The sequence below is a fragment of the Saccoglossus kowalevskii genome, chromosome 1 (assembly GCF_978046115.1).
Source record: "Saccoglossus kowalevskii chromosome 1, keSacKowa6.1, whole genome shotgun sequence".
Classification (NCBI taxonomy): domain Eukaryota; kingdom Metazoa; phylum Hemichordata; class Enteropneusta; family Harrimaniidae; genus Saccoglossus; species Saccoglossus kowalevskii.
In genome coordinates, this window is record NC_140641.1 from 36,607,577 (window position 1) to 36,632,986 (window position 25,410).

At 33.4% G+C, this 25,410-nt stretch overlaps 3 protein-coding genes and 1 long non-coding RNA gene across 4 annotated transcripts; 2 read left to right on the forward strand and 2 right to left on the reverse strand.

Annotated features, from left to right (window-relative positions):
- Nucleotides 1-6,122: 6,122 nt before the first annotated feature.
- LOC146750876 (uncharacterized) lies at nucleotides 6,123-7,572 on the forward strand. The gene is made up of 2 exons (XR_014928135.1): nucleotides 6,123-6,270; nucleotides 7,146-7,572. It is a non-coding gene; the product is annotated as an uncharacterized LOC146750876 (long non-coding RNA).
- Nucleotides 7,573-8,444: 872 nt separating this feature from the next.
- LOC102807810 (thymocyte nuclear protein 1-like) lies at nucleotides 8,445-14,404 on the reverse strand. The gene is made up of 6 exons (XM_006821655.3): nucleotides 14,263-14,404; nucleotides 12,946-13,070; nucleotides 11,616-11,780; nucleotides 10,333-10,394; nucleotides 8,937-9,121; nucleotides 8,445-8,790 (listed from the first exon to the last, which is right to left on the reverse strand). Exons 1-6 carry the CDS (start codon nucleotides 14,297-14,299, stop codon nucleotides 8,747-8,749), a joined length of 618 nt encoding a protein of 205 aa, XP_006821718.1. The 5' UTR covers nucleotides 14,300-14,404; the 3' UTR covers nucleotides 8,445-8,746.
- Nucleotides 14,405-15,241: 837 nt separating this feature from the next.
- On the reverse strand, nucleotides 15,242-20,409 carry LOC100377090 (ropporin-1-like protein). Its single transcript, XM_085501438.1, has 6 exons — nucleotides 20,275-20,409; nucleotides 18,199-18,371; nucleotides 17,513-17,636; nucleotides 17,093-17,254; nucleotides 16,502-16,677; nucleotides 15,242-15,900 (listed from the first exon to the last, which is right to left on the reverse strand). The coding sequence occupies exons 2-6, from the start codon at nucleotides 18,348-18,350 to the stop codon at nucleotides 15,825-15,827; spliced, it is 690 nt and encodes a 229-aa protein (XP_085357564.1). The 5' UTR covers nucleotides 18,351-18,371; nucleotides 20,275-20,409; the 3' UTR covers nucleotides 15,242-15,824.
- Nucleotides 20,410-20,441: 32 nt separating this feature from the next.
- LOC100378882 (cytochrome P450 2U1-like) lies at nucleotides 20,442-25,131 on the forward strand. The gene is made up of 3 exons (XM_085501432.1): nucleotides 20,442-20,876; nucleotides 23,001-23,870; nucleotides 24,542-25,131. Exons 1-3 carry the CDS (start codon nucleotides 20,537-20,539, stop codon nucleotides 24,721-24,723), a joined length of 1,392 nt encoding a protein of 463 aa, XP_085357558.1. The 5' UTR covers nucleotides 20,442-20,536; the 3' UTR covers nucleotides 24,724-25,131.
- Nucleotides 25,132-25,410: the final 279 nt, after the last annotated feature.

The window sequence follows — 25,410 nt, forward strand, 5'->3', positions numbered from 1 at the left end:
TTGTTTTTTAGATGTTTTAACAACATTCAAGTTAATAACTTTAATAGTATACATTAACCCCGCGCAAAGGTGTAAGATATGAAGAAATAATATCCACCATAAAACCAGTGAAAAAATGCATAAGCTGCAAATTATTGAAAAAGTAGTACTCCATTTTTATTTTCATTTTCGACATGCTGATGGAATTATAACGCATACACATATAATCAACAATTTTCCACGAACCTACCTAATTGTATTGGCAGCTACATTTGTAATACGGGATCCATGAAATATCAGTCATGCCAATGGCCCTTCATCACCGAGCAGTTACGTAGCTTCGGTTGGGATGGAGTTTTCAGCAACTTGGGGTGTAATCAAGTCACCAAATCGCAAAAGGAATTTTCTGTTCAACGATCGAATATAGACCACATTACAAAACCGATATTTGATGCGAAATATTTTCTAATAAGATAAGTCCGAGCTGCACACCACGCGATTGAGTTGTACTTGTCTGAATAGCCAATAGCCCCCTTTAACTTGAATTGATAGGATGACTATTTTATTCACAGAGTGAAAATAACGTACACCCTAAGGTTAGCTGTGTTTAGTGCGCCCGAAAGCAGAATTCAAACAAAAATCGTGACAAGATTTATTGCATTCTCCAAGCATCGACTTGAACCCCGGGACTTGAACGCGCTGAAACAGTGATTCTGAACCCTCAACCACGCCACCAACGGCAGAATTAGTATAGTTAATCGCACGAGTTGGCATGAGTTTACAACTGCACATGCCATAGTTTTTGTCAGCATTTTGTTATTTGCTTATGAATAATACAAAGCATAACACGTGACATTGACAAGACCTTTCTAATACACGCTTTCCCCCTGAAACCTCCATTGAAAATCCAATAGTTCAGTGGCTTAAGAAGCTCTATCAGCTGTGGTTGTGCTTGGCCAACTTTTTCAATATATGAGGAAGCAGTCTTTCTCCTCATCAACTCCATACTCCACCTTGACTAAAGCTGCTCAGTCCTAGCCAAGGTGTAAGGTCTAATTTACAATAGCAGTTTACAAATTATGCCACAGCAATTACACTTGGCATATAGGGTAAATGCAACTGTAGAAATTACACTTTGCATATGAATACAAGTGTAGCCAGTTTACAAAAAGCGTAAAAACAAAGAGACATGCCAGAACAATGGATCACAAAGTCATAATTGTAATGAAGACAATAAATAGCAGTTGATAAATGGTGAAATATGTTAGGTTTTAAAGGGCCATAGTTGTCGCACTGCACATGTGCGACATTTGTGTTGATAAACATTGATTTACCCATAATCCAGTGCACTTTTCTAATTAAATCACAAATACAAGTACAAGCCTTGCCCTGGGCACTAATTACTGCTAATGACTCCTTCGATACCTTCCAAAGACCAAAAAAAAATACCTAATTCAAGCTTGGTAACTACTCAGTATGCACTCATTGGTGTGTTCAACAATCAAAATCGCCATCTTTGCTTATACAAGATCTATATATTGCGCATGCGCGACTCAACGACTACTGCCCTTTAATCAGTATAACTCGCAAACACTGAATTACAGATTTTATTTTTGGCCAAGTTACTCAAAATGGAAAGAGCTTTCAACTAATTTTTGCTGAAAAATACAACTTTAATAGGATAATTGGTGAGCTTTATAGTGGTACAAATACCATTGAAGTTGCATTGTTACTAAACAACATTCAATTTTAAAGGCAGTCAATTATTTCTGTGGGTAGGTAAAAGGTTAGCTCGACAAGATCACACGAGTTGCACCCTCCGCGGTGCTCCAAACCCAAAAACGCCAGACAGAACAATGTAGTTTTTCACTTTCACTACCAATCAAATTTCAGAAACGTCAGATAATGACAGCCATCAAAGACATAATGTGTGATAAGGTGCTAGCAAATTTCTGCCTAATGTTTATCATCTTGTTGAAATCAGTCAGATTTTTGCTGACAATGCAAACACAGCTTTGATTAACAGTGTTAATTGGCCACCAAAATGAATATTCATTGCAACACATTGCAAGAAGGCATGAACGTCGTGAATTCGTAGTATTGATTTTGCTAACGAGACGTACACTATACTGTCAGGTGTTAGCAAGGTCTGAATCCGTTGGGCCGGCAAAGGCGCTACTTATGCCTACATGTAAGGTTAGTAAAAGTTCAGTAGCAGGTAAACTGGCTGTTCATTTATTTTGTTCTGTTTTTCATTTATATTCGAAGTCATGAAATAAAAAAACATGAACATGAATCTGAAAAAAATTTAAAATTTGTAAAACAAAAAAAAAGTCGATCAAAAAATCTTTGGTAAAAGTTAATGGTCTTGAATGTTGTAGTGGTGAGAATGTCATTGTTTATAGAACACCCACAGCTTGTTGAGAAAATTGTATATCATAACAAATATAACACACAAACTATAGTGTAAATGTATGAACAGCTTGTCATAGATTTCTTTTAAAATAAATATCAAAATATCTGACAATTTTTTTATAGTTTCAAATAATTATTGTACAACACGTAAATAGCAAAATAATTTTAACAAATTTTTGTTTTTTGATTGGTAAAAATCAAGAGCTTGTTTGATTCTAACAAAAAAATTATATAAATTTGTACATTTTAGTAACACAAAAAAAAGTTCCCTTGTGTAGAAATTGTTCACATGTGTACAACTTTAGTTGACTTTACTGGATCAGACAGAAATATGCATATAGAATGATAGTGTTGTCATTGGAAACTACGGTAGATACAAGAAAAGAGCTTTGATAGAGAAAGTACTGTAAATGCAATAATTATTCACTGTTTTTTAATTTCACCATTTTTACCAATCTGCAAAATTAAATCCATGTAAATCTGCCTCGTTCATGAACTTAAAACCTAGTGAAATTGCTCAAAGCTTCAAAATAGTGAAATTAAATGCCAGTGTAAAAAAAAAAATAGTTTTACAGTAAAAAAATGTTTACAGCAACATAAAACTGAGAAAAGATCAAACACAAAACTAATAGAAACTGGAGGATAAACAAGCCAGTCAGCTGATATAGGTCTGCTGTTTAGATGCATAATAAGAAAGGAATATCAAATCAAGGACACCAGTATTCACTAAAATGAGAAAATGTTAGTTATCGATACTAAGTAAATTAATTTGATAGAGGAAGAAATTTAATCAGTCTGACAGTGATCCATCTAAGGCACCTACATAACAAATTATTGTTTTTTAACAAATTATTCACCATAAAAAAATCACCTACATATAAAACATCAAGGCAATCGGCAAGCCATTTTTAATAAGTCACAAATCACACTTTTTTAATTAAATTTTACAAAAACAATGACTAAAATTAGAGAATTGAAGGTATATATGAAAATATCAAGGTAATCAAACTTGTAGATTTCAAAAAGATTTGAACTTACTTTTTACCAAAAATTACAAAAATATTCATCAAAATTAGAGAATTGAAGATATCATCACAAAATGAAATCAAAGAAAGCTTAGAAAGAACTCCCATGTGCTGAGAGTATTGGAGACACATTAAATATAATTCGAAATTACTTAGCTGAAAACTAATTATGCAAATCAGAAAATTAATATGACCAGATTTGAGTGTAAAACTAATGAGGTCTGCGCAATGTAACAGAAAATCTATGTCTCCAAGTTTAATTGAAATGTGATTAGAACCAAAAAATTATGAATTATTATGCTTATTAGGGAATTAATATGAACAGATTTTTACCCCAAACTAATTAGGTTTGTACATTGTCCTAGAGCATCTTTGTACTAAGTTTCATTGAAATGGAATAATTAGCACCGTGAAAACTCCAAAATTTCGACCCCTCTAAAAATTTGACCGCCTATTTATTTGCCGGGTTTCGGTGTTTTATTCACCTCCAAATTTTCGACTCCACTAAAAATTGCCGACTCATTCTTATTCGAAAATTGCGACCAGTTTTAGTTTTCCCCCAAACGAAAAAAAAAACGATGTGAGCGTTCAAACGGGACCTTCCTCAAAGGCATGAATCCGGGTTTCTGATTGACTGAGAGATTTTTATTTTATTGGTAACGAAAATATATTCTAAATAAACGAAGTTTCAAATAAAAACGAACACAAAAATCTCGGCATGCTGCGTTTCTGAATTGTTGATTATTACTGTACTCAGTAGTGATTATAATAATGTACACAAAATAAATTTGTTGAATGGTTATGAAATACAAATAAAAGTCAACTTAGTTTCATCGTAAGCGAATGATTCCGATCTCGTATAAACGTTTGATGCTGTAGGATATCCGCCATGTTCTCTTAGGTCAAATAGGTCAAATCGCTAATTAACCAATCAAAAAGCTGGATGATGCGAAAACGGCATGATTTTTTTTAAATAAAAAAATTAGTTGTTTTTAAAAAATAAACTGGTCATCTGAAGAATAATTTAACATTGTTCACAGTGATAACAGCTCATTCTCGAAAGGAAGCTTACCCGCTCACGCTAGTCACGATAAAAATCATACACGTGTACTCTTGAATAGACAGACGTCAATGACTACGGTAAAACTTAGACTCTATTTTAGCCGGCAGGATTGATTGAAATGTCCGAAAAATGACGCCAAAATACACCTTAAAAGTCCCATTTTATTTTCTTAAATCCCATTATATTTTTTAATTCAAGGGCGAATTTACGGCAGAATTTGGTCCCTCAAATCACCGGTACGGTGCTCAAATAAGGGACACGTGAGCTTTGATTCTAACCGGATACATTGCACTGGGCTGGGGAGATCGTTTGCTAAACTTCCATGTATCTTTTGTCCAATGGGTACCTGTACTTCGAACATTCGCAAGTTTTCCTAGGTAGTGCGAGACAGCTTTGTCTTTTGACCTATTAGTTTTGTGCTGACCTCTTCTCCGCGTCTTGATGTTTTGTTTTGCTTGTCATAATACTCACTGATTGATGACTTTGTTTAGATTTTGAGTTACAACTCGGCCACGACCTTTGCTTTTACCGTGAAACATGAGGAAGTTTACGTCAATTGACGGACATTGCATTTTTTAAAAACTAATGAAGCACACTGTCTATCATCCCCATTTTTTTTTGCTGATTTCTATTCTGAAAAATTCGACCGTCCGAAAATGCACCTTAATTTTGACTCTAAAAACACGTCACATTTCTAACACAAATTATTTAAAACCAGTCGAAATTTTGGAGTTTTTACGGTACTTTAGATATCAGTGTGAAAGATTAAAATTGGTTAATTACGCAAATTAGGTAATTAATATGTACAGATTTTAACCCACAATTATTCAGGTCTGTCTATTGTCCTACAGCATCCATGTACATTCATTGATATGTGATGTATAGTACCTGAGATATCAGTGTGAAAGTTGGTTAATTATGCAAATTAGGTGATTAATATGCACAAATATTTACCGGAAACTAATTGGGTTTGCATAATTTTAGATTCATTGAAATATGATGATTAGTACTTTAGATATCAGTAGAAAAGCTGAAAATTAATTATGCAAATTAGGTAATTAATATGCACAATTATTTACCCTAAAACTAATCAGGTCTCTGCATAGTCCTAAAGGATCTATGTACCAAGTTTCATTGAAATGCGATGATTAGTACTTGAGATACATGTGGAAAAGCTGAAAATTAACTAATTATGCAAATTAGGTGATTAATATGCACAAATATTTATCGAAAACAATCAATCTCTGCATAGTCCTTGAGTATGTAAGTACCAAGTTTCATTGAAATGTAATGCTAACTACTTATATCAAATGCTGAAAATTAATTAATTATGCAAATTAGGTAATTAATATGTACTGATATTACCATAAAAACTATCAGGTCTGTGCAGTGTCGTATGACATCTATGTACCAAGTTTCATTGAAATGTGATGATTACAATCTGATTAAAATCTGATGTAGTGTACGGGCTTTAATTATTTTGGCTATAAACTTATTTAAATTTTATTTTTTATTACTTTTGTTATTAATGCCATTTTATTTTATTTTATTATATTACTTTGATTTTGATTTTGTGATTTTTTTAATTCCGCCCTATCTACATCTGAGCCGATGCCTATGTAACGAGATTTCAACGAGACCCACTATCGACGATTTTAGTCAACGAATCACATACCTCCTTCTATAGCGCACATGATGACGTCACCGGGCGGAGTTGGGTGGCAAACACACTCAAATAAAATGGCGGATTATACCGACGTTAGCGACCGAGAATAACACGGCTTTTCGGTAAGTTTATCATTGTCAAATGCAACGAAAGTCATTTTTATGTTAATATTGTGGCTCGAATGGTTCGACTTCAGATCGTTATTTTGCATAGTTATTCTGGGAGTGACGATTTTGTTTCCGCCGTTTCGACCGAACACCAGTGTCTTTTTCCATAAAAATTATAGTAAACGTGTCGCTCTCCATGCTGTACCATTACTTTCACCATCCTACTACAGCCAGATCTGAAGGCCTTTGCCGCATTCTGGCCATGCTGTGTGGCGCGTATCGCGTGGACGGGTTTCACGTTCTCTGCACGTAATAAGCTCGGTTATTAAGCATCCTTTATTGGGGATGCCCGGTGGCCGAGGGGAAGACGTGTAGTGGCGTGTAGCTAGGCGATTAGGTGCCGTACGCGAGCGCCGGTTCGAGTCACGCACGCAGTACGTATTTACTATAATTAGACATAGTCTTTACCTTGCCGTTTATTCGGTGTTATTTGCTTACTTTACTTCCTATGTCGACAGCAACTATGAGTTTAAAAATAGTGTCTTTTTCCAGTCGCCTGCCCTGGAGACGGGTGATGTTTTGTTGAAGATCGGGCCAACATCGTCTACGGTATTGAAACCGTAGCTGTAAATATTCATCAAATTGTATCATCATTTTGTACATTATACAATAACTCTTTATTAAAGTAATTGAGCTGATTTGGACTGGAATAAAATATTTTTTATTTTTTATCGCAATTGATCAGGAAATATTTTTTTGCTCCAATTTTCTGCGTCGATGCCGTGGGCCGGTGACCGTTATACAATTTAAAATCAGTTTGCATTGTTTACTATAGCTGTTTACAGTGTTCTAATCATTACGATTTACTTATTTTTTTGTTTCCATTCTAGATAATTATGCTCAGTGATGTAAAATTGAAGCGATGACTGAATGAACAAACCTTGGTTGGCGAAGATGTATCTGGAAGTGTACACATTTGTTGGAAGTGAAAAACATATTCAATGTAATGACAAAAATTGTAAAATGCTGTGGAATTTCTTTTGCAAATAAAAGTATACTAGCTATTTTCTATTAATGGTTTATTCAAGTGGGCAAAATATAATGTACAGAAAGATTGCCCGTAGAGTATCGCTACACTGAAAAGTAAGCAACCGACAGCCTGCATAAAAGGGGGGCTGTGATTGGCTGTTACTTATGCGAGATTTGAACGGGACTTACATAGGCGTCGGATCAGATGTAGGTAGGGCAGAATTAAAAAAAAATCACAAAATCAAAATCAAAGTAAAATAATAAAATAAAAGGGCATTAATAACAAAAGTAATAAAAAAATAAAATTAAAATAAGTTTATAGCCACAATAATTAAAGCCCGTACACTACATCAGATTTTAATCAGATTGTGATGATTAGTACTTGAGATATCAGTGGAAAAACCGAAAATTGACTAATCATTATGCAAATTAGGTAATTAGTATCCACGGATTATTACCAAAAACTAATCAAAACCTAGCATTAGTTCAGAGCATCTATGTACCAAGTTTCATCAAAATCCAATGAGTGGTTGTTTAGATATCAGTGGAACAGTCATGGAACCACTAAAAAATAGCTAATTATCATGCAAATTAGGTAATTAATATGCACGGATTTTTACCAAAAATTAATCAAATCTGCGCATATGTTCAGAGCATCTATGTACCAAGTTTCATCAAAATCCAATGAGTGGTTCTTTAGATATCAGTGGAACAGTCATAGAACAGCTAAAAATTAGCTAATTATCATGCAAATTAGGTAATTAACGAGCATGGATTTTTACCAAAACCTAATCAAATCTGCGCATTGGCCCAGAGCATCTATGCACCAAGTTTCATCAAAAACCGATGTATGGTTCTTGAGATAGCAGTGGAACAGTCGGACACACATACACACATACACACATACACACATACAGACACACTAACTGCAAAGACTCCCATTTTGTGCTTCGCACATGGGAGTCAAAAATCCAGGAAAGGTTCACCCAAGGTACATATATACCAAATATGAAAGCAATAAGGCCTACAGTTTTCAAGAAATCAAAAATGTTAAAGGTTAACGTGGATGACCACAGATGGCGACATTGGGCAATATAACTATAATATCAGCTTCACTTGACGAGTTTGATAGCTAAAATAATAATTCTTCCCTTCCAGAATTTCTAACGGCAGTGAGTAAGTTGTATGTATATTTCATATATGAACACACTAAATAAAAGAACCATCATCCGTGAACTGGCTGCCCAACTAGGAATCAACCATTACAGTGTTTAAGGTCTTTCAGTATGCTTTACTGTACAACACATGTACAAAGAATAAAAGTTGTGTTCATGTCAGTTTTCAGTTCAAACTTTTAGTAGTAGCAGACACAGGGTGCATGTGAGTAAAGACAGATGTGTTAATGCCACCATTATCTGTATTAACACAACTAAATAAACTAAAGTAGACAGTCTTCTAACATTTATTCAGCTGCTTCTTCCAGACTTAGAATAAAGTCAAATTCCTCTGAAAAAAATGAGAACATAGTAAAATTATAGCAGCCTTGCCCTTGAGTACACATTTTTGATATCACATACAAAAATAGTAACAATAAATGGCGGGTACAATTATATGAAGATAATGCACATTTTATCCTTTCATGTAGTACAAACCTGATGTCAACGGCTGAACTGAAAGTCTGGCTCTAGTGAAGAGTGCTACATTACTCAGTGGACCATCAATCTGTTTATGTTTCATATACATATCTTTAAGTTCTGAGAGTGGAATGAATCGCTTAGTCTTCCGAACAAACTGCACGTCCACCATGTACCATCGTGGATTCTCTTTTGTACTTGTTCTGAAAATAAGGATGCAATGATAATTTCACAACAGTACCAGTAATTTAACAAAGTCTCATGCTTAATTCTTTTGTTATATTAAAGGGTGGCAGTCGTCGCGCCGCGTCCTGTTCGATATGGGACTCATAGCGACGTATACAACGCGTGTAAAATACATTGTTTATTTACATGAAATTCGAACAGGCGCTGCGCGACGCGACGACCACCGTGCTTTAAGTCTCCAAATTTTCTCAAATTTCAAAATAAAAATTATGCATCTGGCAGTAAAAACACCAGAATTTATGTAATGTGTTGACTACTAGTAGTCCAGACTATAAGTTGACATGATTTGGCACAGCAGTGGCTGGACAACTTGGACAGCTTCCAAGTCAGCATAAAAGCTGACACTGGGCAAGTCATACACAAGCTGTACAGAAATGATTGACCACAGTGCCCCTTAATGCAGCTATGCCAGTATACATTTTGCTTCAGTCATAAATCCACATGGGATAATGGTATAGAAGACGCTAATTAATAGGCATTTTTTTTATACCAGGATCCAAACATGAAAAATTTAAATGAAATCAACATTTATTGTGTACACATACATACATTCTCAATTATTGTAAAAACATTTATTTTCACTATTTTGTCAAGAAAACTACGAGTTTTATTGTACTTATGAAGATACCTCAAAGTATGCATGAAGACCGATGCGCAGCGGAGGTCAATGCGTTGGCGTACTGTCTGAGTGCATACTTTGAGGTATTCTCGTAATAACATTATCATTATACATCTTTTCCTTTCAAGGATACATCTGGGAATGCCGAAATTAAAAAAGTTTAGAACAGAATCAGCGAACTTCTTTGTGTGGGGGCCAGTCAAACCCTGGTGGCAGCCATTATTAGAAGATGCTTACGTGCGTAATCATTCCATAATTGGAATTCACATTTCCTTAAATGGTAGGATGAAAATACCCTGTAAAATACGGCAAAATTACGGAATGCTGTAACTTATGGCATTACGGTGACAGATGTATAATAATAATAAATAAAACCATATCCATACCATATCAGGGATGAGGATTTATTTTTTGGGTAAATAAACAATGTATTTTACAGTACACGCATTGTCTCAAGGGAGCCATATTAAAATGTCACAATGATGCCACCTTTAGACACAAGAAAGAGGAAGGTAAGATCGATATACAGATATCTGACAATTAACCTACCTGTCATAGTGTGGGTCTTTACTGTCATACTGTGTATGATCAACATATCCTTCTTTCACAATCTGAGAAATTTAAAGTAAGTTTCTTGTACATAAACTAGCACTGGCAACAAATAATATGGCATCAAGTTTTTACTCCAAAAGTCTATAAATATGCAAAAATTACTCTACAATTTCTATGCGTCCCAATTTTTGGTTCAGTCCTTTAATTCAAGAAGTTGAGTGAAAACAATGGAGAATGTGACGTAATTACATGTTCTCTAATTTATGTTGGGTATCTAAGGCCAATAAAACTTGAGAGCACTATAAAGGTTTGAATGAAATCGATTCTTAATTTCATCATTATTTTCGTTTTTGATCAATTTTTGAATGTGGAAGTGAATTACTGCAATGTTAAAATGCGATGTTAGCTCTGACTTCGATGAAAAAACTGTGACTTTTTAAAAAAAAAAAACTGGTGATTGACAATTTTCAAGTACCGGTAGGTAAACTGAGTGTGAATAGTATCCTCTGTTGAAATATCTTAGCATTTTGGAAAAACATTCTTTTTTAACAAGGCTGTATTAAAAAATATTCATTCATTTCATGGGAAATTGTTATCTTGCTTCAACTGTTTTCCTACATACCCTAATAATTTTTACACCATAAATTCTGATTGTATGTCAATAATGTTAAATAATAAAATGCGTGTATTATTTGTGAAAATTTTTGTTTATTCATTATAAAAGTGTTAAGGAAATCAATGACGATGCAACTCATTTCACAATTTTATTTTCTATTAAAAAAATAATTTTTTTCTGAGGTGTTCCTCAGTTATACGTCCACCTCTTACTTTGTTGGATTTTACAGGTTGAAGCCCTTGGGCATATAGCCAAAGAAGTATGGTATATCAATTTTTGTATGCTTGAACAAAACCTTAATGTTTGTTTCAGTAACATGTTTTATTGAGAAAACAACCATTTTTAACTATCTACAATCATCAGTATTTTTAATGCTAGTTAGTAAATATGAAACTGTGAAGTTTTAATTACTGCAGAAGAACAACTCGTACTACTGGTGATGTTTATTGAGATATAATAAAATTGATCCAAATTTAGGTTTATGATTTATGAATTGACAGAAAAAAAAATGCATTTCACAAGCTCCCATCATCAAGTCAAGCTGCATTTCATATTGTAAATATCCAAATGTGTTGATCCTAGAACTTTGTAAGTCACATGATTGCCACTAAATAGAATATATACTTTCTTATAGATAATAAGAATTGCGTAAAAGTAACAATACCTTAATTATGCCAGCAATGCCAGGAGGTCTACAATTACTGTGATAAAAGAATGCCAACTGGCCTTCTTTCATTTGATCTCTCATGAAATTCCTAGCTTGATAATTCCTGACTCCATCCCAACATGCAGTTTGATTAGGTTCATTAATTAAGTCTTCAATTCCAAACTGTAATTAACAAGTCAAGACTGAAAATTAACTTTTTGAATGTCAAAGTAGACTTTTGTCACCAAATTTACTTTTATAAATTTTTGTTCAAATATTTTGATCAGGACATTCAGCCACTGAAAAATTAATAATTATATCAATTTGATTTAAAAGTAATAGTGAAATAACTAAAAATTTGCAAAATGCACCATTATTTGACCTCTAATTTTATGGCACATCAACAACACAAATATTACAAAAACAATATTTAATACACGACAATCCTTGTGATATTTATTCCTAATTTATTGACAATATAGTATGGTATCACATGGTTGTCGTATAATAATCTCTTTACCATAGATGGTTTTACAATCTATATTTTCAGTGGGGAAAAATAAAGACGATATTGCAGCAGATTTTAGTATTTCTTTTTGAGCTAGATTCTTCATTGAATGAGTGCACTGAAAGTGAAAGTGTAGATATTGTGGACATCAGTATGTCCATGGTACAGTAACAACAGACAATTATATCTTTACTACCGCAGTACAAGGACTGTGTAAACATTAATAGATAAAGCAACAGCTGTCTGTATGATTAATAAATCACACATAATGATGAATTATTAATGAGATTTTTTTTTTTCAATAAGGCTCATGGGATAGTATTTCACAAACATTTGAAATGTAAGATTTTTTGCTTTTTAAAAAGATGTTTATGTATAAAACATTTACAATATTTGCACTGTATGGTTATGTAACACAGAACATTGAATAAAACAACTGATTGCAAGCTGTTTCATACATTATGGGTTATAGTGTACATACAAACACGTGGTGACTTTTTGGAAATGAAGAATCCAGTTTTGAATTGTTAGCGCAATTTTGTTTTTTCTAATTTGAAAAATCTAACGTTGTACACATAATTGAGATTTACAAAGAAGACAACAATTTTTAAAGGAAATTATGACCTGGAAAGAACTACAATATGCTCTATATGTTATGTTTCATACTAAAACTATTCTTAGACTGACTGTACTTGAAATACAGCTTCTTAACATTATTCGGTATAATAAAAATGCTGGGGTTGATACACTGATTTGTTGACTCCCATTACTGATGCTTTCTTAGAGTTAACAAATCTGTATATTATATGTTATAGTTATTTAACTAATTACAATACTTACCTTAACATCAATGCCATTTTCATATCTGGACTCTGGTTCTGATTTCATAAGCCAACATTCATATTTAGGGCCTATGACTGTGTTCGATATGATTGGTTTACTGATCTCTTTACTGTTACTTGTTGCTAAGAGAGATTTACAGACTTTGCATATCATATTGATGAATTCATAGGTGCAGTAACAAAATACAAATGAATAAATAAATGAACAAATAATTGTTTAGCTAATACAAGTCTTATGACATGCACAACCATTTTACTCATTTGATATACATGTACCAATGTACATTTTGCTAAGAGTTGTATAGATTTAACAATGAAAAATGTAGGCCCTTTAACAAAACTTCATTGGGTACTGTTGGTTGCTCAGTGTTTCTATAAGAAAACTAATGATCACAGAATTCTAAAAATAAAGGTGGTTGTCATGTCGTGCAGTGCATAGACAGTGCATGTAAATTACTTTGTAAGTTTACATGAAATTCAACGACCACTGCCTTTAATAGGTTCACAAAAAAGTGAAAATTAAAAAAGTGTTATTAGGGACACTAAAAGAAATGTTATAAATAAGATCTTAGTTCGGGCTTTTTTTTTTAAATGTTTTTAATTACCACTGTATTTATTTTTATCAAAACACTTTCTTTCACTTTATTTTATTAGAATTTATTATTTATTTGCTTACAGTGTTGGTGATCGCAAAAGCACACAAGAAATGTGGCATTAGTTAAAGTAATACAAAATAAAATGTATGTATTAATAATAAAAACAATTACAAAATAACGATAAAATAAAATAAAACTCAATTCACGCCTAGCAATACATCAGATTTTAATCCAGATTATAATACATGATTATAACAAGAAAGTTTTTAATTTGTTTCATGAAACAAAATTCTGTATCTCGTTATTACAAGATAGTATTTTTATTTTTATTAAAAGAAGTATTGGTACATCTTTTTTTTATTGATGGCCATAATAATGTACTTATTAAATATTCATGACTACATCACAGCTGATCACCAAATCACGTGCTCGGCATACGAAAAGCAAAGAAAGAATAATTTCAAAACAATAACCTTGTAATCTGCATGTAGTATGAAAACATATATTTCACGTTCATGGCAGGTGTCCAAAGCACAAGCATTGAAAACCCCGATGAAGACAACGTCGTAATCGTGCACATCTCAATGCAAACTTCACTCAAGAAAAACGTCTGGGTGACCAACAACAGTATGACCTGTTCAGACTTCACTACTTGTACATGTTTATACGTTTTATCAATAATACAACGACAAGCTGAAACAGAGTAAAACGCGGTTCACCTGGTGCTGCTGTCTTTCGTTTCTTTCTTGGTGGCATTTTTCGTCGGTCAAAACTACTGTCGTTAGTTGTTACTTGCACAAATTCGGTCTACGAAACCACAATCTAGACTTTGAGGGTAGCGTTGGAAAAGCGCCCTCCCAATGTAATAAATAGAGTTGCTTTCGTCCATGAAATTGGGGGCACTATTACCATCTCCCCCACACGATTTTCGAAACATAACGTGATATAACGAAACATTGAATGATTCCGCAGTTTTCCAAATTTATCTGTGTCGAGAATTATTTTCACCATAGCCATATCATCTAACCAATGAACAGACTTAACATTGTATGGCGCCACCCAGTGTTCAACAAATACAATTTCGCCCAAAGTAGCATACAGAATGCAACAGGAACCACAAGAACTTGCTTTTAAGTTTCAATATCAAAGTAAATAATTTTTAAGGAAAAATGTATATTGATGCATTGCTTATTGATCAGAAAGCCAGGTATGTTAACTGCCATTTCATTTTTTCAACAATATTTGATTTTGCAGTTAGTACCAAAGGCTATATTAAGATTTTTTAGTCTATGTATACGATATGAAATAATTGCTGAGGCAACAGGTGTTACCATCAAGTCTGAGTCAATCAGTGCACAACAGCCACTCCCATACTGTCAGTCAGCAATTTTTAAAAAAATTGGGATCACAGGTATTTGGCCATGTATCAACTAGGTATGGACAAAGGCATGCAATTCTGAGAAAATGAAGCATGGGAATAGAGGCATCCAGTGGAACCTATTTTATTACATGTACTTGTACTATAATCCCCTCTCAACATTACGCATACATGGTTGAAGTCAGCTTATACTTCTACTTTATATGGGAACTGAATCTGGATACAGGGGGAAGAAGGGGCTTCCATCAAAATAGCAAATATTTCTAGCATTGAAAATTAAGCGGTTTATATACCGGTAATATAAAAGACAGGACACACAATTAAACACATAAACATTTATGGTAAACAAGAGTTAAGTGGACGGATAATTACAGAGTATAATTTCAGATACATTTATAAATAGAATGCTCACTACAGTGAAATGTTATAAACAGTAAATTGAATCCAACATAAGGGTCCAACCCAATGTCTGACGTGACCAAATTTCCATAGAGTTCCTTAGCTCTAGTATAGATGGTAGGGCTTCAAACATAGGCTGCTTTAACGGTATACAACCACAGATAATTAATATTCAAAACTTATGTAATTGAAAAGTGTCTTTTTGTAGGTATAGACTTCATTTCAAGAAATCGGTATTCCCAAATGCAGCAGCAGTGTTTTTATCACTTTTCCAATTCATATGAGTAAAACATACCAACAAGTAGATAAAAGAAATATATTGTTTTAAATTCATACATACAAAATAAAACTGCCCTACTCTAATAGTGGAAATATGTAGAAAGGAGCTATTGTTGTTTTTATATGGAAATCTCATACAGCAGACAGACAGTGAGCTTATGATGATGACCCAAGTGAAGGGCAGTCTTTACTCAAGAAATCTCATACAGCAGACAGACAGTGAGCTTATGATGATGACCCAAGTGAAGGGCAGTCTTTACTCAAGAAATTTCGTGGCATGACATAGCCATCTTGTTTATCCCTGTAAGAAGAAAACAAACAAAAATTTTACCATGCCATTTAAATGGGTTAACCCTATAAAGAGCATAGTCGACCTGCCAAAATGGTGGTCAAACATTATGGATTCTTTCTTAATTTTGAACCGAATATTTACAATCATCAAATATGTATTGTACATTAAGCATGTTTTGAGTCCACTATAATTCTATGACCCTTGTTTATGGTTTTTATGTTTTATTTCATGTATACTGTGGAATCTCAAGAACAGAAAATGGTCAACTTATAAACAGTCTTTCCAAACTGATAACGTGACATTTATAAGCATGGAGACATACTAGTACCGGTACCATATTTGCTCTATTAGAAGCACATTTTTATAGTTCAAATGAACTAAATCTGTGGTCTTCACTAGACTTACTAAACAATACCAATACATCACATTTATAAATAAATAATGCCTATATTTATGACTAAATCCTTGAAGACATCTTGGTAAATGGAACACTGCAATTGATACCCCCTCCATCAGATCCATTCTGTCTATTAACATGAAAATGTTTTCTGCATTCTCACCAATCTGCATCAATGTATTAGTAAATCAAGCCATACAAGCCGATACTTACACGTGGTATTGCAGGTATTCAAATACACCTTGTGTTTGTTCTTCTGATATCTCTCCATCTATCTGTCCCAAGTATGTATAAAGGTCTTTAAAAAGTGAAAATGAAATACGAGCTGCACCACCCTCGGGGTCACTGGTCACTATCTCACAAATGATTTTCATGGCTTGGGTAATGTTCTGTGTAAAATAATGATAAAACACAATATGAATTATGCATGACTGTAGCATGGACATCTGACTCATAATAATAATTAGGTACTGATGAATTCACACTGATTGGTAACATTAAATGATTTTAAAAATATCAAAAACATATTAGAAGCAGAATTTTCATAAATATTTCTATCTGCAAACTGTATAAAATAATCAAGGGACATATTGCTAATAACTAAGAATTTTTATAGCTTCAGTCTGGCAATTTTTATTAGAAACAACCCAATCATTCAAAATCTTTTTGATGGGACATAAAGTGCATGTATGCCTATAAAATGATATAGTAAATTATTAAAAGCATTATAACACAACACACACCACATGTGGATGTGCTCCAGCAGAGCAAGCTTACAAAGTAATTTACAGAATGAATACCTACCCCGGCAAGGCTGGAACAAGCAATGGCAAAGAATTTAAGCCACTCAATCTCATCCCCAAAACTACCTATTGTAAGTAGGTTATCAAGCTGTTCTTTTGGCAGGCAATTGTCTTTCCATTTCTTCTCTAGTTCCGATTGTGGAAGCTTCTTTTTCGGACCAAGCTATTTTAAAAAGAAAATTAATTTTATAATACAATAGTCTTGGTGAAACATTATTACTACTATCATACAGAGACAATACATGTTTTAAGAGTTCCAGTGTTGCACATACCCCGGTAGTTGTTTGATATCACTACAATGATGTAATTCAATGAATTCTAAATGCAGCATAAAATGTCTGGACAAAAAAAAATTGAGCATAGCATAGAATCTTCAAACTCGTCATTCAGAACATGATTTGCAAGCCAATGTACAACTTACCTGTCTGTTTAGAACAGATAAGATCCCTGGAGTTAATCCAGTGTCTGTCTTCTGTGTTGCTACTGGCATCTCAAGTCTTTCTTTCACTGGGGGTGTTTCTCCATTTGACAATGCATGGAAATACCTAGATATAAATTAAAATAATTATTACCGTATTCTACACTCCTATATTATAACTCAGTATGTTTGCAGTTTACAAATTACATGCAAAGAAATCTGTACAGAAGTAAATATCATAAAGTGGTCCAGTCATATTCAGCCCAAGATTGTGTTAAAGCATATTATAATTTTATAAATTTAGCAAACACACTCCCAGTGTTTCCAAAGGACAATGTAACAATCTAGATGAAAAAATAGTCCTGTGCAAGTATGAGTGCTGATATGTAAGTGCATTCTGCCACAGAGACCATATTTCAGTTTGGAACGTGACAGGGCTGTATGATCATCTTCCTATGGCATTACAGCAGTTTAATTCACTATCTTAGTGTCAACATTGAGTCTGTGCCACACTCACACAGGGTACTAGGTGTTGATCTTTTTTTCAGTGTGCGATGATACAACCACTATGTTACATAACATAAAGCAACATAAAGATTACATGTATTACATGTTTAGAATACAAAGAGGCTTTAAGCATAGAGTTTTACAAATCTCTGGGTTATGAAAAGTATATAGATTGTACTTACGCAGCTGACCACTGTAAAACATCACCTGGTTGGGTTCTGATGGCAGCTTTGGTGAACTGTTTCAAAATATCGGGAAGATCTGGTGGAATATTGATCTGCTGAGAGCAGTACATTGGTGCATCTGAACCTTGACCTTCAGCTACGCTTGGCATTCTGGTGGATTATATGTCACTCTGTAATAATCAAAATACATATTCATAGCGGCTTTGAACACAAATGGGATTGTGTATGTATGTTAAAACTACTACAACTTTGTAATCCACAGTTCATGATCTATTTTAGAATTTATGCCAAAAGTATAATGGTGGTAATAATGGTTCTGTTATGATTTCCATGACAGTGCATTGTGGCGTAATGGGAAACATGTAAGAAGTTCAAATCTCGTGTTTCACATTCATATACCAGCCTAACAGCCTAAAATGATTTGTTAACTTTCATTATGGTGTAATAAATGAAATTATTATTATTATTATTATACCAGTATGTAATTGTACCCGTAATTTTGTGTCTAAAAGAAATAAATGGTATATTTTTGGTCAAAGCTAGAGTGAATATGAAGATAGACATACACATGTAGACATAGAAAGAGTTTCCATTATATATATGATGTACCCCCATAGGGTCCAGTAAAGTGACAATATTGACAATTTTCACATCTAAGAAATGGTAGAAGATACTGTAGATAAATAAAGGATGACGATAATGATAATAAACGTCTACAGTCTACATCCAAGTCCTAGCATGCAATTATGGAGATGCTGATGTTGAGGAATTATATACATGCAGTTGTACAAAAAAGAAATCAAATATCCAGCAAATAGAACCAGATGAAAATGACCTGCATAGTAGGTGTTCAGACAATTTATCCAGAATGTGGGAAAACATTTTAAAATTGAGAATGAAGCTTAGTGTTTGTTTGTTTGCTATTTTTTCTTTGATTGTTTTGTTGTGTTTCAATATTCTCCAGAAGATATTATGAGTTGATAAATATACATCTACATGTAGCAACGAAAACAATAGGATCTGGCATTTGGTAAAAAGCCATTATCAGCACATATTCTAAAACATATCAACACTCATTCAAACGTTCATGAAATTAAAACAGACTAAATTGCATCAAATTAAAGTTTGAATGAGGGGATTTATGGTTATTAAAAACACAAATATTTGTTTTTCTCTGCCTAATTGATGGGATTATTGCATTTCTTGTGCCATGCTTTGTTTTCTTGACTTGTATGTAAAAAATGATGCTACAGGAGGTAGAAGGGGGAAAGGGTTATTTTTGTTTGCCATAAATGTTGTATTGTGCTTGAAAAATATCTATCGCTGTATATGCATCAGATACGGTACATGTTGTTACACCATCAGTGATTGGATGGTGCATTGATTTTACGGTGGTCTGAGTTTCACAACTTGTGTTTTTTTAAGAAGGTTGTGATAAAAAATTAAATATTACTGATTTATTATTTGAATTTTAAGTCCTCAAGTGACTGTGGTCCTACCAGGTGTACATGTCATGCCACTGGGGCTTGGTTTTCCACATGACTGTATGTATGATTGCTAAGCAGAAAATAATTACCATGGTAACCAGATTGAACATGATGTCCAATGTATAAAGACCATTTTACAGTGCGCGACAAAACATATAATTCTATTGCAAATGGTCATAACCAGTGAAAGGTAAATAACAGAATATATTACAGGAGATATCACCGCCTAAATGACTGCTGCTTAGCAGTTCCGATCAAGTGGTATCTGCGTGTACACGGCCAAGGAGTCCGATCACGGTGTATACGCAGAAACCAAAGGAGCAACTTTCGAATGTTGTAGTTCAGACGTCTAAAGAATTTAACCGCCGAAATAAACTTTTATCCACAGGTGAAATCAGACGGTCACTATATCGTTTATATTTTGTTTAAATCGGCTGACCCTGTGATTTGCATCCTGTATCCGAGTCTGTTGGCCAGACTCTGAAATCCATCGTACAACATAGCTAGAAATCCCTGTTTTAGAAGATATGCCCGTTGCCCGATGGTTAACAAAATTCATCTATGTTATGCAATGAGTTGTACTTACCAATAAATTTCAATCAAGATATCGATGAAACAAAAATACCTGTGGAAAGAAACGTAAGCAGTTATGGACGTTTGTTATTGCAGTCGTTGATTAGCAACGGTTTGCGCATTTTGTTTGCGCATAGGTCAAATGGTCAAACTACATATTGGATGACGTCGTACACGCGGCAAAGACGAACCCGGAAGTACGCGACCGTTGATTTCAAGTTGATAGTTTGTTCAAGTTTGAATTTCTGGTCAGGGTTTTCTTCAAAGTTATAAACATGGCGGCAACAGTATTCAAAGCTAATCCAGAGTACTTCGGCATAAGCTTAATGACAATTTTAATTGTCATACTGGTAATTTTAGCGATAATTTACGTGCTTAAGCCTGGAACGATTGGCATTCCAACGGCGAGCAGCATGTACGCATTGGGTGAAACACCACAGGAAACATTCTGCAAATTACGAGAACATTATGGCGAATGTTTCCAAATTAATGCAACTTCACAAACCATAGTTGTGTTGAACGGATATAGCATCATAAACGAAACTCTTGGCGAAAAAAACAAATACTTTGCTGGTCGGCCGTGGTGGGTTCTTCAGCGGCTGCGTGGAAACATGGGTAAGTTTCAAACTTGAATTTCCCCCTCCCCAAAAAAAAACGGAAGCCAAGGTAACGCTTTCGAACCCTTGAGATGTTTTCTAAAATGACTGCATGTAATTTCCCCAAATTTCGTTATAAAACCACAGCCCTGGTAACAAGTACTGTGTGTCGAGGTCAGGTGAGGTCAGGGTCATACGGAAATACAACTACTGTGAAATAGCTATTTTCGCTGAAGGAGTGATTCAGTGAAAATAAAATCCAGCGAATATACCTTTTCTCTATATTTCACATTCAAATCGTCAGAAATCAGTGAAAAAAAAATCTATACAAAACACTCAAAAACACTTTTCAGCGAACATTTATTTCAGCTAAAATAAAGTATTTCACATTACTTTATTTTCACCTGAATTAATTTTTGCTGAAGGAATAATTCAGTGCAAATAAAATCCAGTGAAAATACCTCTTTTTCTATATTTTACATTCAACTCGTAAAAAATCAGTGAAAATAAATTCCATGCAAAATACCCAAAAAGTTTTTTCAGCTAAAATTATAATTCCAGCTAAAATAAAGTATTTTACAGTATACTATATACAATGCTTATACAACACATGTCACATATACTAGTACACAATATTTATGAATTGTGAAAAAGTGTTCAAATAGAACCCTCCATTAGCTTAAATATAAATCCTTAAAACTGAAAAAAATTGCCCTTTGTAAATACTCAGCACAACAAAGCCATTCCCTTCATCCTTAATTTAAATATTTAAAGATTTCAAAATAATTATTAAAACCTAAACAAAGTTTTAATGGTCAAATGAATAACATTGAAACATTTTCAAATGATGTCGCTGTGCACCTTGATTGACGGGTTAGATTCAGCTGCCATTGAGTGTATAAATATTTATAAAGATGAAAGGAAGTGTTTTGTTGTACTGTGAGTATCCATGATTTTCAAACCAATAAGAGTTTACTTCAAACTATTTCTGAACAAGAAATGCATCATGCTTAGTATTTACTGGTAAATCCCGCTCTGCATAAATTAATACTTAATATATTACCCTATTACTATGCCTTCTAAGGTAAAAAAGCTTGAAATGTGACAACTATAAAATTCTTGTTGTAGAAATTCTGCTAGTATGAAACTTTAATTGCAACTTCAAAATTATTCACATACCGATTCGTAACATTTGCTCGCATACTGTATCAAGTAGTAAAAAAATAAATGCACAGATGAATGCCATAAAATGTTATTATATTGACTCAACAGTTGCCAAGTCCAGATCAAATAAAAGTATAATGACATATCATAAAACATTTTAAGCTCACATAACATTGTGTAACAGCTGTTTGTCAAGTATAATAATTTTGAAAATTATATTCTGAATATTATTGGTCACAAACTCATCACGATATTCATCAAATTTTAATCTGATTAGTTCAATGGCTACTATTAAAAATTGATATTTGCAGTGTGCAGAGAGATAATATTGATAAATCTGAACTTTTTGCATGTTCATATTTTAAATCATGTTGCCAAGATATTGTCAGCCATGTTGCGACTTCATCAATAGTTTTCTATGCAAATAAAATGTGTAACATGTTGTGATCTCTTGTGATGTGATGTACATGTTATTTTGCCACAAAATGTACTAAAAAATAAAACAACTAAGACCACCAATGGCAGGCACACTCCCTATTTTTGATTCTGTGTTTCAAATTTCAAAACAAACAAACTATCGAACACAGTATTTCAAACTGGAATTGACACAGAAAGAGATCTTTGTCCCAATATGAATAGTATTAAGGAAGACATGAATTGTGTTTTTTGGGCCAATTTATTATATATACCGGTAATACCAAGCCAAAATTATGTTTGTGACACTAAATGTAAATGATGGGTCTATTCTATTATGGCAAACAAAAATAAATTTTGTTTTCAATCAAAGATTTCTTGAAAAAATGCTGCAGTGATGCAATACATGCATTCTGAGTTGAGTTCTTTTGTTTTTTATTCAAATATGCCTATGTGAGTATTCATGTAGTACAACAAAGATCATTTGTCTCACTAATACATGCATCAACAAATATGAAACATTATTATTAGTCTTATTATTTTTCACTTTATCATTTAATTACAGGCCTGTCTTCTTCCCAGGATTTACCAGACACTTACAACCTAGTACGAGAATCTATGATGAATGAACAACTGATTCCAAAATTTGAAAATGAAATCAAGGAAGAGCTAAAATTATTGGTTGAAAGTATGATTGATGAGAATGGTCAGAAGTTTGATCCATTTCATCACGTTCATATTTTCACAACTAATATTGCTTGCTATATGTGTTTTGGTAAAAGGTTTGAGCATACTAATCCAGCATTCAGTGAACTTGTATTAGCTTTGAGAGAATTCATGAAAGCTTACATTGGTAGTACCATGTTGAATTTCCAGCCACTTATGTGGTACCTGCCAATTCAGAAGGTTAAGTCACTTCGAACAAGTCATGCCAAATTGATTACTGCTATATCAAAGTTGAATGATGAGAACTTGAGTCATGATGAGCCACAGGATATGGAATTCTCGTACCAAATGGTGGATCTGATAATCAACTGTAGTGAAACTGTATGCGCTACTATATTATGGACTATTGTTCATATGGCTCAGAACAGACATGTACAAGAACAGGTACAGCAAGAGATTGGTATTACCCTAAAAACAGGAAATGCGCTGTCTTTTTCTAATTCCTCACAGATGAGTTATACTGAAGCATCTATATTAGAAAGTCAGCGTTTGGCTTGTGTTCTTCCGCTAGCATGGCCTCACTCTGTTATTCATGATGTGGAGTTCAGGGACTTCATTGTACCTAAGGGCACTCCAGTCTTGATAAATATAATGTCATCTCACCTGGATAAAGATTATTGGATTAATCCTGAGGAGTTTGATCCAGAGAGATTCCTGAATGTCAATGGAGAGATTAAAAGCAGACTTGGATTCTTGCCGTATTCTCTAGGTGAGCGGTTTTTTTAATGAGGCTGAAATTTTGCTATGGGACAAAATATATTGAAAGTTAACTTAATTCTTATTTATCAGTGTAAATTTCTCTAGAGTAATTCAGTATTCTTGAATAACTATTTTATCATGCAAATCTTTCCTGTTTTCAAAATTCACACTGTAATAATAACTTGTATCTAATTATTTTTAAAACAATTTTTCACAAAACAATATATTAATATAACTGTTTTGTTATATAAGTCTCAGATTTGTGAGTGAAATAACAGTAAAAAAATTGTTTTGATGACGTACATTTACTTAGCTGGGTCAACTTTTCTAACAATACCAGCACAAGTGTGCTTGATTCAGCTTCATTTTAGGATTTTAGGGACAGTTAATTTTTTTACTGACATTTACATTAATTTGATTTGATAAGTCTTCTCTAGTGTCTTTGATTTAACTACTCTTCAACTTGAAATTTTGAGCGCAGGATTTATTGGCTTATGCATAGGAAGCATAATTGTAGTGTAAACCTTTAAATAAAACATAATAGTGTGTATCGGTACATTTTAATTAATTTTTGAGATCAGATATCAATTGAACTAAAAATTATTTAGTAAATAATATCGAAGACACTAGTGTTGTTCATAATACATAGTTAACATGTATATCATATCTTTATTTACTTAGGTGCTTCTTCATGTCCTGGTGAACGATTGGCTAAATTAGAATTGTTCATGTGTTTTGCTACATTGATGAAGAGTTTCTCTTTCTGTCTCGATGACTCCGGTGCAGAGAATGACGTGAAATGCAAACCAGGGCTTATTTCTTATCCAGCTGAATTCAAAATCACTGCTACGAAAAGAAAATAGCTGCTCATCAACTTGAAATAGATGAATGACATCTATAGTTGAGTTTCTAAATAGCATTAGAATCTTATCATCTTAAAATGAACTGTTCAATGTAGAAACATACTATACACTATGAAGACTTTTGGTGTGATCTGCAGAACACAAAACATGGTGTTGTCTTTATGATAATTGTTTTCCACTGATATCTCACTTGCCAATCATGGAGGGGAGAGAAAACTATAATCACCCAATGGAACAGCATTTACTGCAATCTGTGCATGCAGTATTAATTTACTTATTAGTGATTTATAAGTATTCTACAATTCAAATAAAACTCAACAATTTGACATTTCAGTCTTGTTTACAATGCATATAAATATCTGTATAATTTTGTCTTTGCAATATAGTTACCTTCAGTTACATAACAAATATTTCATGTATGGTCTACTTAATAACTGATTCAAAAAAATTGAATTTTTACAAACATTACCTGAGATTCAATCATCAGATCATATGTAAAGTATTCTGTTTTTGGTCACCTCAGCGATCCAGTGCCCTATATTTTATGTAAGTGAATTAGCCAGAAAAAGTAAGCTGCCCAAAAATTGCCAAGAAATGCTTGCTAATAAAGTTCTGAAGCTAAAATTTAAATACAGATGAAGACCAGAATGCTTAAAATTGTTTTATAGAAGTGGTAGAATTCTAATT

What these genes read in the sequence shown, in the direction of transcription:
- LOC102807810 (XM_006821655.3), bottom strand. Translation starts at nt 14,299, where the DNA reads ATGCCACCAAGAAAGAAACGAAAGACAGCAGCACCAG. An exon ending in ACGAAAGACAGCAGCACCAG is followed by an intron (nt 13,071 to 14,262) that starts GTGAACCGCGTT and finishes AATCTCTCTTAG; the next exon opens with CAACAAGTAACAGTAAAGAG. An exon ending in GCATTGCTGGCATAATTAAG is followed by an intron (nt 10,395 to 11,615) that starts GTATTGTTACTT and finishes TAAATTTCTCAG; the next exon opens with ATTGTGAAAGAAGGATATGT.
- LOC100377090 (XM_085501438.1), bottom strand. Translation starts at nt 18,350, where the DNA reads ATGCCAAGCGTAGCTGAAGGTCAAGGTTCAGATGCACCAATGTACTGC. An exon ending in GTTTTACAGTGGTCAGCTGC is followed by an intron (nt 17,637 to 18,198) that starts GTAAGTACAATC and finishes ATTTATATCTAG; the next exon opens with GTATTTCCATGCATTGTCAA. An exon ending in GAATACCTGCAATACCACGT is followed by an intron (nt 15,901 to 16,501) that starts GTAAGTATCGGC and finishes TTCTTCTTACAG; the next exon opens with GGATAAACAAGATGGCTATG.
- LOC100378882 (XM_085501432.1), top strand. Translation starts at nt 20,537, where the DNA reads ATGGCGGCAACAGTATTCAAAGCTAATCCAGAGTACTTCGGCATAAGC. An exon ending in GCGGCTGCGTGGAAACATGG is followed by an intron (nt 20,877 to 23,000) that starts GTAAGTTTCAAA and finishes ATTTAATTACAG; the next exon opens with GCCTGTCTTCTTCCCAGGAT. An exon ending in ATTCTTGCCGTATTCTCTAG is followed by an intron (nt 23,871 to 24,541) that starts GTGAGCGGTTTT and finishes TTATTTACTTAG; the next exon opens with GTGCTTCTTCATGTCCTGGT.